Raw genomic sequence first — 14,384 nt, 5'->3', positions numbered from 1 at the left:
TTTTAAAAATATTATTTAACTAGGTTACATCATTGAAAACTACATCCCCAGACTGCAATAAAATTAGAAAACTACATTAAGTTTATTTGAATCGACTGTGAAAAAATTATAATTTTAAAAAAAACTGATGTCTTTTAATAATTATAAAGTTATACTCACAATAAAAAAAATGTTAAACATAAAAAAATACCAACAATTAAAAACATCTTTTAGTTTTATGCTTAAAAAACGCTTTTTATAAAAGCTTTTACTGTTTACCAGACAAACGTTGATTCCTGTATTTAGCTACAGAATCCACAGAAGATTATTAATTCTCCTTTATCGGTCGATTCTATAGATTTATGAAAGTTGAATTTCACACCGAAAAATAAAAATGGAACCACGACATTGCTAATCTTCCAAGAATGGCAAACTTTAAAAAAAAAAAAAAAAAACCCTAAAAATCTTCGTTTTTTAAATAAAACTTATAGTTCCATTATTATCCATAGCTGTTTTTTTAAATAAATAAATAAATAACTGCTAATCCGCAGCGTTAATTTTGCGCTGAACACCAATTATATGCTACGGATCTTTTTCAAACGATCTCATCTGAACAGAGGTTTTTACAACAAGTCAAATTTAAATAATAAATAATAATTGATACTTGTCATTTGTCAATGCTTGAAAAATATTTTACTTGTAATCATGTGGTTCCCCAGCCAAAGTAAACAACACGCTAGGTAGCTAATCTCCGAAACGTTGATTTTTCTTTTTTTATTTTTATAAGTGTCACAATAGCACAATTTGCAGACAGTCACATGGGCTTTCAATTCCTCTAGCACGCAACCACCTTTCGAAAAAGAAAAAAAAAAAAAAAACACTGCAGCATCTGAGATTAAAATTTATTGCGAACATTCTCCGCAAGGAACAAATAATAAAAAAAATCCAGCTTGGGAAAGCAATGGAATGGGTAACGGTAGAAAGCAGTAAAAGAGAAAGAGATTATAAAAAAGTTGGTAATGGCTACCGAACCTAAAGCTAAAAGACAATCAATTCTTGTATTAATGATCCTCGTCACCTCATGCGGCAAACGGACACTCATCTCTTAAGTACAGACGCACGCACCAATCCAATCACCTAATACAGAATAAACGAATCGATTAGGATACGTTATGTCGATTTATTGTAGCAAACTTTTCAATAATTCATTTCATTTTCTTTATGGCGTAACAACGTAAATCATACCACTAATCAATATTTAGGCCAATAAGAAAAAGGAACTCGTAGTCACTTATTATCTGGGTTTAAAAAAACACGCTGAAATAAGGGGGGTTAATAAAAAATAAAAATGCTAACAAAAGAAAAGGGCAAACCATATGGCATTAGCAAATTTGGGATAATACTCCTTGCATGCCCATTAATGTGCAGCTAAACGGCTTTTAATACGTCATTAATACAGTAACCGAATTAGCAGAGGTTTTCCGTACAACTCACTCGATGCAAACAAAATTATGTCAACAAGGTCCCATCAAGAAATTTAATGCATCGTTTCATATATTTTGAACTACCAACAATCCCACAGCACCACATCAGAATCTCTAAAGCATACGTATATGAACGTGATGAAAAATATTCTACTCGCGTGCCATGTCATAAGATTCAATGAAACAGTTACAAAAGGATACATCCGTAATGAAGCTGGGAGACACAATAAAAGTTTTTACTATTAATTTTTTTAACTCAGCTTATCCGTTTATAAGTTTTACGTCACGATACTTAAATTGAGCCCAGAGCTTACCTATATAATTCATGATTTGGAGGGGATTTTAAAAATAGAAAGGAATAAACAAAATGTGTTCATATTCTGCGGAATATTTGCAATTCAGACAGGTGTCACAAAAAAACGTAATTGGGAGCAGAAAAACATGGTTAATTCTTAAGTACCTTGCACTAATGCACTCAACACTCTTTTGCAACTATTAGCACCCATCCATCCTTGTAGACACAAGAAGAAAGAACAGAAAATCTGGATGTAATGGACGATGGGAAGAAACTCGGAAGTTATTTCTCACTTAGAATGTGTACAGGCAGCAGGAATTGTTTGAAGTAAAATTTTACAAATTCTTTTAACAAGATTCTTAGGTATTGTGCGCTCACCCAACGCTGGTGAGAATGGATTGAGATTTCAGGATCATAAAGCTAGGATCAAAGTAATCATGTTCTAGGAAATCATCAGTTGTCAAAACCACCTGATACTCAACATTAGGTATTGAATAAACTCTACACTTAAGTTTCATATACATACATATATATATATATATAGACCAAATAAATACTAAAATTATGTACCATATGTTTCTTTTCAAAACGTTATCCTGTTGAATTTTACCTGCATTAATAACAGAATCCATTTGAGCCAAGCATTACAGATGGAATTGCAATGGCTCTATTTTATTCACATTAATCTGCATTTAAGCCATCAGAGGATAGAACATTACTAAGAACGTATGTAATCAAAACTGATGATATTTTCCCAATAGCCAATAGTATTTTTTTCGGGGCATTTTATGAGTAAACAAGTTCTGCCCAGGTATTGGCTTTTCTTATGAATATGTATTAATCACCCTTGATTAAGTTAGCCTTTATTATATTAGGAGTTATAAGGTTGAATACAAGACATGCCATACACATCTATGGCAACCACGTGGATATTAACGCATTGCCCATAAAAATCGAAAGTAGAGTTAGAAGGATTTATATTTTTCATCTAATGTGTCTTCCTAAAATGAACAAAAAATTAACAAGGATGTTTAGGAGGGAAATTTTCGTACACTTCTAATCAATTTAAAAGCCCTAACCTCTAAAGTCAGTTGGTAGATTAGGATAGATTCACAGTCATTATAGATTGAATGCGAATAGAGTAACATAAAGATATTTTTTTATGTTCAGAATAAAAAGAAACAATTAAAACCCTTCAATAGTCCAAACCTGAGTATATAAATTGTGTATTCTCACTATTGGATATGAAAGTGATAACAAGGAAGCGTAGGAGAAAAAAGGGGAAGTCAGAATTGGCATTTGGTACCAAAATTTTTTATTCTGATAACCGATCCCTGAGAATGATTAGCTGGTAAAGCAGTAAATAGCGGTAACTCAATTTACAAATTTGAACAGAAAGTGTCTTCACAGCACATTAAAGATCCTTACATAGTTCAAATTACAAATCATTGAAATAAGTTATAGTGTGATTGAGATCCCAACCTTATATTTAATCTTCTAGGGGAAAGAAAGAGCTCTAAGCCTACATCTTAAAAATAATGGGAAACAGCATTTAAAACAAGTTATCATCATGCAATTGCAGTATAGTGAAGTTCATGACTCAATACTGTCACAAATATCGAGTCTTGAACTACTTGTACAGGATATTTGTAATATGGCATTTTGTCACAACATTGGTATCAATGCAATTAAAAAAAAATAACACAGAAACACTATGACAAATGTTGGAGATAGAGAAATAATTTAAGCCAATCATATGGTGGAATTAAAAGACAAATAAATTAAACCAATCAGAAATAAGATAATGGACAAAATTAATGCTAGTGCACAAGAATAAGCAAAAACAGGTCTATTCAAATTAGATATTTACTAGACTCATCTTAACCATTATGCAAGCATTCTAAGATGTGTACCCTGGGGATTGTTACATACTACATACTACATAGTCGTTGGATGTATCTATTATCATCTGAAATTATATTCGAAACAAAGTCACTTAATGAAAAAAAATATCAAAATCCTAAAACACTACAAGAATTACGTGTCCTAGGTTTAAATGTTTAACATTTATCAATCAATATGAAAAGCTAAAGCACATTACCATATATATATATATATATATATATGTTGGAAACATTAAAAAAAGAGCTAAATACTAAAGTAGTCCTAGTAAAGGAGTGGAGAAGAAGGCCGGACTCTGGAGGGTTCTGAGCTTTGGGAGGAAGGGTTTGCGTAGAGATGTTTAAGTGGCAATGATCTTCAAAAGTTGAATGCAATAGAAATAAAAAGGCTACATTGGGCCTATTTTAAAATTAGAAAGCCCAAGTCACATTTGACTCCAACTCCATAGTTTAAAAACTCACGTGAGTTTTAGTATAGAATAAAACAAAAACAAAACTGAATATTTATTATGTTTTAAAAAGGCACATGAGCCCAATTTGTCCAAGACCCGCAAGCCCAAACATCAGTCATCTCCTTCATGGGAACCCTAAATCTGAAACTACCTCGACTCTGCTCTATCATGGCTGAGAAACTTCACCGCTCTGCAATTTCTGAATGGAGACACAAGATTCGCAACGCGAGTTTTAACAAAGCCAAAAAACTTGTCCGCAAACCCAAAACAACTCTGAATTGATGTGCAGCGCAGACTGCAGACACGACCTAAATCCACACCTGACCCGGTTTCCTTTCTTTCAAAAGGATGAACCAATGAACCCTAAACGTCGTCAATGCAATTTCTATCCAAATTCAACCTTGCCGGAAACCAACGACGCAACAGCCACGACACAATGACATTCGACGACGCGTAAGGCGCTCGTGATTGCGATTTTCGTGGAGTACAGCAAGAATTAGGTAACCATAGATCTGACTGTAGGCCAGGCACCCAATCACAAAATATCTATACACTAATCCCCCCCCCCCCCCCCTAAGCACAGAACCCATCCCTAATATTGCTGGACCAGTATTGGAATGGGATATTAAATCCTTTTTCCAAATTTTTAAGCCATGTCCAGCAGAAGAATAAATGTGAATAGAAATTTGATAGTGCCGCGATAGCCACTATTTGACAACACTGTAGAACAGCATAAATGTGAATAGAAATTTACACCACTATGCACATAACGTAGCCAACTTGCTTAACATACCTGGATAAGGCTTTCCAAATGTTTAGTGACTATGCAGCACACCAAGAAGATAATGACGAGGGAGAGAAACATGTAAACTTAGCAAGCAGCATTTTAGGGAATATCAACTGATTGTGTTGTAACTGCAATCAGAAAAACTACGAATAAGAGACAAACATAGAAAGGGACCATGCAAATTGTGGCTGCCCTCAAAGTACATTCCTAAATATAGCAATAAAGGATAGAAAATAAATGCCACCCTACAACTAACAGTGAATTCTATTTATAATTGAAGATAAATACCTCATCAATACTATACATGAAAAGATCCCAGTTCATGACAAACAATAAAAAAGAACAGAGAGGATATAAACTGCATAATTTTATTGGTCAACAGCCAATTTTATGATAATTTTTACAATTAGACTATATATGTAATAACCATGGATGTAACCGCACTATTTTCACATGTACACAGGGAAATTCAAATACAACTTGAACATACTGCTATCCCCTACAGTGGAATAACATGCCTGCAAATTTCATTTTAATTACCTACAAGAAGACATGGTACCTTTTCTTTTTGGAACACAACAAATTTTTTTGCATCCATATATTTTACAATTAACAAAATAATAATGAGATTTAAAGCTACATTATCAATAGCAGCTAATAGCACCGCTATAGTGGTGCATCGTGGCCCTAGGTTACAAGAGTGTACTTAAAGTAGAGCCTAATCTACTTACAGCTGTATACTGTTGTAACTAACTGTATTCTAACTAACAGGGAGTCAATTTAACACTGCTCTCTAACATATGGAGCCAACTAGAGTTACATGATAATATATACTCACACTGTTGCATCTCGTTTTAATGATGTGGCCATCACAGCCGCTATAGCGCCATATTTTCCCAATTAACGAAATAATGATGACAAAACTGTTGCATCGTGGCCCTAGGCCGCTATGGCAAAACTGTTGCATTGCGCTTTAATGATGCAGCTATTGCAGTGGCTGCCTTGGAGCAGAATAGCAGAGGCAGAACAGGCACTATTGTGAAATACAGATCAAACCCCTAAAATGCCTTTATGTCTTGATCGATAATGGGCTATTGGGGGATTTAGTGCATCAGCTTCAAAGGAGAAAACCCCTCGAGAATTCATTCATGCTCCATTCTCTCACGCAACACAACCTCTTCCAGCTCTCCTCATTTTTCTGGCAACCCCCTTAACTTTTCCAGCAACCCGCATCTGATTTTCTCTTTCTCTTCCACTCCTGCAGGTTTTTTTTCTTTTTGTGCTTTATTTTCCCTTTTTCTTCCTCTTTTACTTCTATTTTCCTTTTTTTTTCTTTAGAGGGTTATTTTTCTTTGTTTCCTTGACATTTGTTGCTATCTACTTGTATGTTTTGTTTAAGAGTTTTTATTAGTTATAAATATTTCATGAATTTTGAATATTTTTCTATATTTGAGCATTTATATATAGTATTAACTATTTAATGTGTAAAAAGTACTAGCATAACGATCATCCTGCCATCTGCTACCCCATTTTTGGTGTCGGCTGCTCCACACCACTATTCTGGGATTGATTCATATAACATCCCTTCTTCTATTATTAAATATCCTTTTCTGACAAATTGGTATCAGACTTAGGGTTGGTTTGCATAAATTTCTCAAGTGTCTTCTAATTTAAGCCTACCTTTATAAGTTCTATTCAAATAGACCCCCTCTATTTAAATCATATCTCAAGTCAATGTGTGACTAAACACAACCCCTTGGGGTTGCAATTAAGGTAACCCAAAGATGCCACAATTAAGGCAGTCCAGAGACACTGCAAATAAGGCAGCCAAAGAGGCTGCAATTAAAGGCAAGCCAAGGATGACCACAATTATGGTGGCAATGCAAGTCACCCAATAATGGTTCTAAGACAGGCTCTGATAACTACTTAAAATTTGGAGTTAGGGCTTAACTCAACCCCACAAAAGCGGCTTGTGAGGTGAGGATTGCATGGCCCAAACTTTATAAGTTCTATTTAAGCAATATCTCTTGCCAATGTGTTACTAAACACCCCCCCCCCTCAAAGCTGCAATTAATTAAGGCAGGCCATGGGTGACTGTACTTAAGGCGACTTTGCAACAAAACAGAAAATAAAATATATTAAAGTAAACTGAATCAATTTTTTCCTACAAGTGAAAATCAACTTATGCAGCTCAACTTGTGAAGAAGTTAAATGAGGAAGTTTCCAAAATGGTTTAAATGCACAAGTTTATTTTAACGAATTGGAGAAGTTAAATTCATTATACATTCTACAGATTCAATTTTTCATCATTAGATCCTTGTTGAGAAGTTCATCCAAACTGGGCTTCAGAACTTTCCACCATCACCATCTCTTAGTTGCAAATGAGCAACAAGAGTGGTGACACTAGAATAGTAGTGTTTGCCTAGGGGCCAGGACTAGTCAAAGTGTTAGTGAACAACCGGCTCACGTGAAAGTCGGTGCAGCAAGGTGTAGTGGAATATTATGACTCAACTGCAAGCTATAGTGGACTTATTGAAAGCATGGGATTCAGATGTAGGATTTTATATGGCCTTGGACCCTCCTAACAAAATGGGTAGCTTTGGAGTTTTCGTGTGGTTCGTATTAAACTTGTACCAATAGTTTCACTACATGGATTCAGTAAAAGGTTCTGGCCCTCATGGACCAAAGAAAGAATAAACACTTATATACTACAGACCACAGGTTAGAATAACACATTAAAAGTCATTTATAAGCCTATTTACTACATTAATTCTGCAGGAATGTCAGTGGGAAAGATAGCTCCTAATAGGACTGAATTGGGAATCATAATTTGAATGGAGAAATCCAAGTTATTTAAAATGCATTTACGCATGTGATTCCATGTGAAGAGAAACACTGCTATCCTACTTTAAATAGCCATGAAAAAAAAACAGTTGGTGAACTTCTCAAAAGACCACAAAAGAGGACCACAAATCTGTTCTGTCAACTAGATTCCAGCACTGGCTGACCAAAAAAAAAACTAGACAATAGCACAAAAAATCGTGTGCATAAAAGTGCAGTACAGAAAATGTGATGGAAAAAGAAGTGGTTTGTATTTGTATTCGTGGAGATATGGCAATATGGGTTAGAAAAAAAAATATATTACTTTTTAAACAAAGAACAAGTTTTTCAGAATTTGTGGTAAAAAAAAGTGAAGATGAAAAACTACCTTCCAAGTACCCATTATTGATATATAACCAATATTAGTTGGATATTTCAGAAAATTACGAGAATCAACAAGGAAACTTGATAAAAAAATGTTAAAAAAGCAAATCATTAAAATCTTAATTTTTTTGTCAAAAAACATATAGCATTCATTCAGAGTCAAACAGTCATATAAGAAATGGTAAGAAAATTACGAGTAATAAAGGGGAACTCTAAGAAAAAAGGTAAATATAGAAAATGACCTATATGGCCAAAAGTCAAGCCTTCCAAATATCCTAGTAAAAAAACCAATAGCTTACATCTTCAATAACTGAGACTCTTGGCATAGTAGAAGTAGTAGCACCATCAGCAGAAGAAGAAACTGAGAAATATTCAGGTCCAACTAATCCGCGATCAAAAGTAAAATGAAACGGCAACATAATATTTAGTTACCACAAAAATATCTTTTTTCAGTTAAAACTTAAAAGAGAGAATAAAATAAATGTCTACATAAATGGCCCTTCAGGTTGCTAAAGAGATTAAAAAAATCCCTGCACACAAAATTAGGAAGAAAACAGCATGCAGAACCACCAAGTCTTTCCATAGAATGCTTTCCTGAAAGAACACATCAACTTGCAAACGTGAGCTAACTTGTTGCTTATAGATTTTTCATCTAAGCCATCATCATAACTAGAGAACATTCCATTTTCTGAGGTCCATTTATGCCGAGGTAATAGCCACAGCTCTAAATTGCATTGTAGATTACAATAGTTGACAACTTAATCAAACTAATGTATCTATTATTCTATATTGAAGTATTGAATAAATCTCAAATCAAATAAATACATGTAGTATTCCACATAGGGGAAATGCAATTACCCAAAAATGAGATGGATTACCCTTTTATACGCAAATAATTACTTATCTGTTTCTTGGAGAGTTGTATCATTTATCTAATTTCAGGAGAACACAAGAATATGGGTCAGAGGCAAACTACAAATATAAAATGTCGAAAAAAATTGCTAACAAGATCTACCAGTTAAGCCTTGCATTTTCTTAAATCCCTCCCTTCCCAATCGCCTAAAAAATACTCTGTTCCAAAGACCCTCCTCAGTCCTCACAGAACTGGATAAGAACATAGGCATTTGCCAAAGAGTGCTTAATTTATCTTTTTAAGTTCAAACACTCAGACTTGCATATTTCTCACATTACTAGATAGTTTTCAGATTTAGAAACCAGAGATAATTTAGCCAAAAAAATTGCAACTAAGCCATGCCACAGGTCACAAGCAATGTAGTTTACACCTATGGCTTAAATGATTTGGGGAAATAATACAATATGATCACAATCCCAAGATGTGAAGAAAATAATCAACCTAATTTATTATGATATAAAGGATTTCTTGATTTAAAAGAATTAGTGACCAGATAATTACTTACAGAAAACAATTCTTATTGTTGATTTCCTGGCCCATGCCCTCCTTGTGTTTGCTGTTGTTGTATCTGCTGGAGAAGGTTGGCAGCAAACTGTAGTGTTGACTGGTACCTCTGGTTCTTATCAGCCTCCAATTCTGACACTCCCTGGCCAACTCCAAATAAAGCAGGTTGAGGTTGCTGATTTGTGGGCACTGAATTATCTTTGTCCACTGTAAAGGGCATCACAGATTGTTGCTGTGATGCAGCATTGGCAACTTGATTGGATGAGGAAATAAAATTATTAGGTTGTTGGAACGCCTTAGAACTATATAAAACAGAGGCATCTGTTCCCTGAACAACTCCATAGTCTTTCTCAGTGCCATGGGGGACTTCCACCTGATACTGTTGACTGACTTGAGGGGACACAGCTACCTGTCCATTTTGAGGAGGTAAGATGAAATTAGTCATGGGTGTAGACGAAACAGCAACTGGCTGCTGGAGACTGGAATTGGTATCTTGGAAACAAGAACTGCCAGAGACCACTTGAGCAGGGTGGTCAGTAGAAGATGCAGGTGGATAAGGTTGATATTGAACATTATGAATACTCCCAAATTGTTGAGGAGGATGACTAGAAGGATCAGGGATTTGCTGAGCTTGTTTCCACAAATGAGATTGATTTCCATCATTAGGTGCAACAGAAGGAAAAGATGGCTTCACAATAGAGGGACCAGCCACTGCCATTGGGCCACCCGTGGTTGATGATTGCGTTGTTGCAGGGAGTAAAGAAGTTAAACTTGCAATAAGTTCAGGTGTCCATGTAACAGCTTGGGATGCAGAAGCAGTATAAGTAGGAGCATAATCAGAAGGAACAGAATGAGCTGAAGGGGGGACATTTGTAGCTGGATGAAGTGGTTTTGGCAGATGCTTAGAATCCTCATGCAACAATCTGTTATAATCCATTGGTAAAACCTGTTCCTCCTTTACCAATATTGAACCATATTCAGCTTGTGAAGGAGGAATCCGTTGCATATACTGAGTAGAGGGAGAAGGCAAATGCATTGGTTGTTGCATAGATGTGCTACTTGGAACTAATGGAAATTTAAGAACCACACCATATAAGCGTTCAGGTCCTGTGACTTTCAAAACCTTGGTCAAGAAATCAGAAGGTGGTACCAAAAATAAAGTGGTGTTATCAACAAACTTGGCAACACCAGCACGATTTTTTGCTTTGAGGTAGCAAAGGAATTCAGTGTATGAAGCAAAATCCTCTTCGCTATCAGGGAGAAAGAAAACAATGTCAAAACCAATTGCATCAGCATAGTGTTTTGTTAGCATATCCAATCCAGTCCTGGCAGCACAATCTACAATATCAGGACTGCAGCAAGAGCACAGAACAAACTTTAATTACAGCAGCAAAATAGAGGAGGGACATCAAAACATTATCCAGGAAAAACAAAGGGGGGGGGGGGGGGGGGGGCATAAAGGAAATACAGAAGGAAACAATGTCCATTGGCAAACACATGCAGATTTTGTAGTGTGAATAAAGTGATAATTTGTCCTTGGCAATTACTCTCAAAATAATTTGTTATCCAAAGCCCTCACCAAAAAGTTAAGTGTATGCCCGTTATAGTTTGTACCATCCAAACTTTGATTTGGAGAGTGTAAACCACAACACTTCCACAAATATTAAACCATACTTGAGGAACACAAGACTATGGAGAATCAAAAGAAGACAACTTAAAAATATGTAATTTTCCCAAGAAAAAGATATATAAAAACATTATTTTTACGAACAATATGCAAGAAGCCAAGAACAATAAACACACTATGCTTCCCAGTCATAGACAGGAAGAACAGTAATATACAACAGAAAAGCTAGCATGCAGCACAAAACAATAAAATTTCATGTTAAGGTAAACGCTTCCCACAGTAAAGAAACAGCATGCAAAGAAAAAAATATATGCTGCGTGAGGACCTAGCTAGCAACAAGGAAATGTAAATGGAAAAAGAAACCAACAGGAGATTAAAAATAACAATTTTAAGAATGATTACTATTTCCTTCATCCAATCCCTTGAATTTCTAAAAATTGACCAAGACATTCAATCAAAAGGAAAATTATACTCACATCTCAGTCACTATCCCTTTCCCAATAGGCACACATCTAGCACGACAAACAGGAGTTCCCCCTTTTGCAATAATTCCACGCCATATATGATCAATATCAGGTTGGACAGAACCAGGTACTCCAGATGTGATCCTAGTGCCGACTGGACCAAGGTGACTCTTTGGACCAGAACCACCTCCATCAATAACTGAATCAATTGCAAATGGCTGTTCTACTCCTAATCCACGATCATCTATATTCCTTAAAGGAAATGGAGCATCACCAATGAACAAAGCATCATCTATCCTCAAACGTTTAGAATCTCTCTGAAATTGGTTTATGTCAAGTAGATCCCATGCACCGGAGGTGGATCTTGTAGGAGGCCTAATACCAGGCACAGGAGAAGGAAGCATTCCTGGGGCAGGAGGAGATGGCCTTTTCCAGCTTGGACCCATCTCATTAAAATCAGGACCAGAGATAAGAGGTTCAAGACCTTGAGAACCAAAAGGTCGCATTGGGACATTATGTCCAGGTGGCAATTGTCCAGGAAAATTATTTGGAACCATAGGACGATTATGACCAAATACATCTGTTTGTAGCGGTCGAAATGGATGCTCATTACCTAATCCATCAGGTATGGGGCCTTTACCTCCAGGATAAAAGCCAGGGTAATCTTTTCCAGGTGCCAGCTCACTGCTTGAATACATAATTGTTATTTGAGGATCATTAAAAAGCCGTCCTTGAAGACCCTCTTTGGCACGCCGAGCTTCATCAATGCTTCTAAATTCAACAAATGAATAATGTCTAGAAGGAAAACTCTTGATTTTCTCAATTTCACCAAATAAAATCATGGCATTGTGGAGCATTTGTTCATCAATTTGAAAGGAAGGAGGAAAACCTATCCACAAGATTTTACTGGGTTGATTATTCCTCCCAATTGAAGGTTGTAAATGCTGTTGACACAAGAATGAGTATTTATAAGGAACACTAATAAAGTTCCAAGTGAGATTTATATAGAAAGGCAAAAATATCAATCGTTTTATGTGCCCACTCATCTTAACAATTTCTTGTACTCATCTAACCAAAACATAATAAATACATAACATGTATCCAATGACACATAAACAGGACTAAACACAAATGCAGTTAGGTTTGTGGGACTCTAACCTGTGGTCTAGCCTGAAACTGCCCATGATCAACCAAAAAATCCTATACAAATCAGTATAGGAAACATTATCTACATGAGAGTAATAGGCACAAGAGCAAATTTTAAATAGCAAAAATAAAAAAAGTTACTAAGGCTTAGAAAGGTTTATAAGGAAACAACCCAATCCAACAATTTCTATAAAAATATGAAAATAGATCAAAGCTGACATAGCTCACATCCAACAAACATCATTGAAGAAATCAGACAATGCTTTAAATTAAAGCAACCAAAGTCCTCTATTATAATTACAAAATTTAGAAAGTTACTGAAATAAGGAATATTGATCAAGGTTGTAAAGATTTAATATTTAACTCATAAGATTATGCAACCTTATGATGTTCACCGCGTCACATGCACCAATTCAATTTAGCGGGATTTGAGTAAGATTATCAAACCTGATTACCTCCCCCCTCTCATTCCACAAATAATTTTAAAACAACCACAGCCCACTAAGGAAGCTTGTAACATAACAGGTAATTGAATTTTTTTTTTTAAAAAAAGCTAAAGCATTACTCTTCTCGTAGATTGTGATCGAAGGAAATCTACACAAATCTGGCGTCCACCTAACCGCTTCCCGTTCATGACTTTCATCGCCCGAGCAGCAGCATCCAGATTGAGAAACTCAACACACGCAGTGCCGCGGTCTATAAAGAACTTAAAATCCTCAATCTTACCGAATTTGCGAAATTCCGCTTCCAAATCTTCCCTTGCAACAGTGGGACTAAAACCACCCACCCACAATTGTTTGCACGGCTTTGCCTGAAACACACAATTCATTTAATTAATTAATTAATTATTCTCAACAGAAAGCCACATTGTGAAATAAATTATATATAAAAAAGCGTTTTCAGTTTGGACACACAAACCGGTCTGGCAAACTCGATTCTGATTTGAAACCCGCGCAGCAACGCGCCTTGCAAGTTGGATTTCGCTGCCTTAGCGTCTTCGATGCGCCTGAACAAGACGAAAGCGAAGGTGCGCGAGGAGTAGGAGATGAGTGAGTCCAGAGAACCGTACGGAGCGAATAGTTCCATGAGATCGGAATCTGTGACCTCCGTCGGCAGATTCCCGACCCAGAGGTTGTTGGTGGGGGTTCCCCACTCCTCGCCTTCCACGGATTTCGAAGGAGGCGGCATTGTAATCCGGAAACAGCAACAATGGATAACTAGATTTTGAAATCCCCAAAAGTAGTTGATTCAAGTACTGTTGAGAACTTTTGAGAGCGTTTGAAACCCTAGAAATGAAAGAGATGTCAGACTTTGATTTTGCTTGAGACGGAGAAGATTTATTTTGTTATGTGGCACTTTGCATTTCACAATGAGCCACGTCACCGCACTACTCGCCAATACGGCGTCAATACCAAATACTCGCTGACTCCGAAACGACGCCGCGTTTCAGTTTTTAGAGTAAACTAGAACGAGTGCATTAAAAATTGATTAAAGAAATTTAAATATTGATTACAAGTGATAAATTGCTTAACTTGTTATTTAATAATTTTTTAAATTAAAATAACAACTTTACTATAGTCAAACATTCAAAAACAAACTAAGCTTTAAATGTAAGTAAACGGAGAGGG

General features: G+C 35.9%; 1 protein-coding gene across 7 annotated transcripts; it reads right to left on the bottom strand.

Moving 5' to 3' along the window:
* Window positions 1-504: 504 nt before the first annotated feature.
* LOC100806555 (flowering time control protein FPA) lies at window positions 505-14,092 on the bottom strand. Of its 7 annotated transcripts, XR_005888718.1 has the most exons (9): window positions 13,675-14,092; window positions 13,322-13,567; window positions 12,769-12,810; window positions 11,623-12,554; window positions 9,521-10,871; window positions 8,592-8,696; window positions 8,402-8,484; window positions 4,905-5,026; window positions 885-1,116 (listed from the first exon to the last, which is right to left on the bottom strand). XR_005888718.1 is itself a non-coding variant. In XM_006597156.4 (6 exons), exons 1-5 carry the CDS (start codon window positions 13,942-13,944, stop codon window positions 9,533-9,535), a joined length of 2,829 nt encoding a protein of 942 aa, XP_006597219.1. In that variant the 5' UTR covers window positions 13,945-14,092; the 3' UTR covers window positions 3,057-5,026; window positions 9,521-9,532. The 7 variants fall into 7 exon arrangements, 1 of the variants encoding a protein (XP_006597219.1); XR_005888717.1 differs by lacking the exons at window positions 8,402-8,484; window positions 8,592-8,696 and adding an exon at window positions 505-829 and having other exon boundaries at window positions 1,012-1,116; XR_418243.4 differs by having other exon boundaries at window positions 8,402-8,696.
* Window positions 14,093-14,384: the final 292 nt, after the last annotated feature.

Source organism: Glycine max, chromosome 15, assembly GCF_000004515.6.
Source record: "Glycine max cultivar Williams 82 chromosome 15, Glycine_max_v4.0, whole genome shotgun sequence".
NCBI lineage: Eukaryota > Viridiplantae > Streptophyta > Magnoliopsida > Fabales > Fabaceae > Glycine > Glycine max.
Note: the sequence above shows the minus strand (reverse complement) of the source record. Positions and strands in the feature narration are given on the sequence as shown.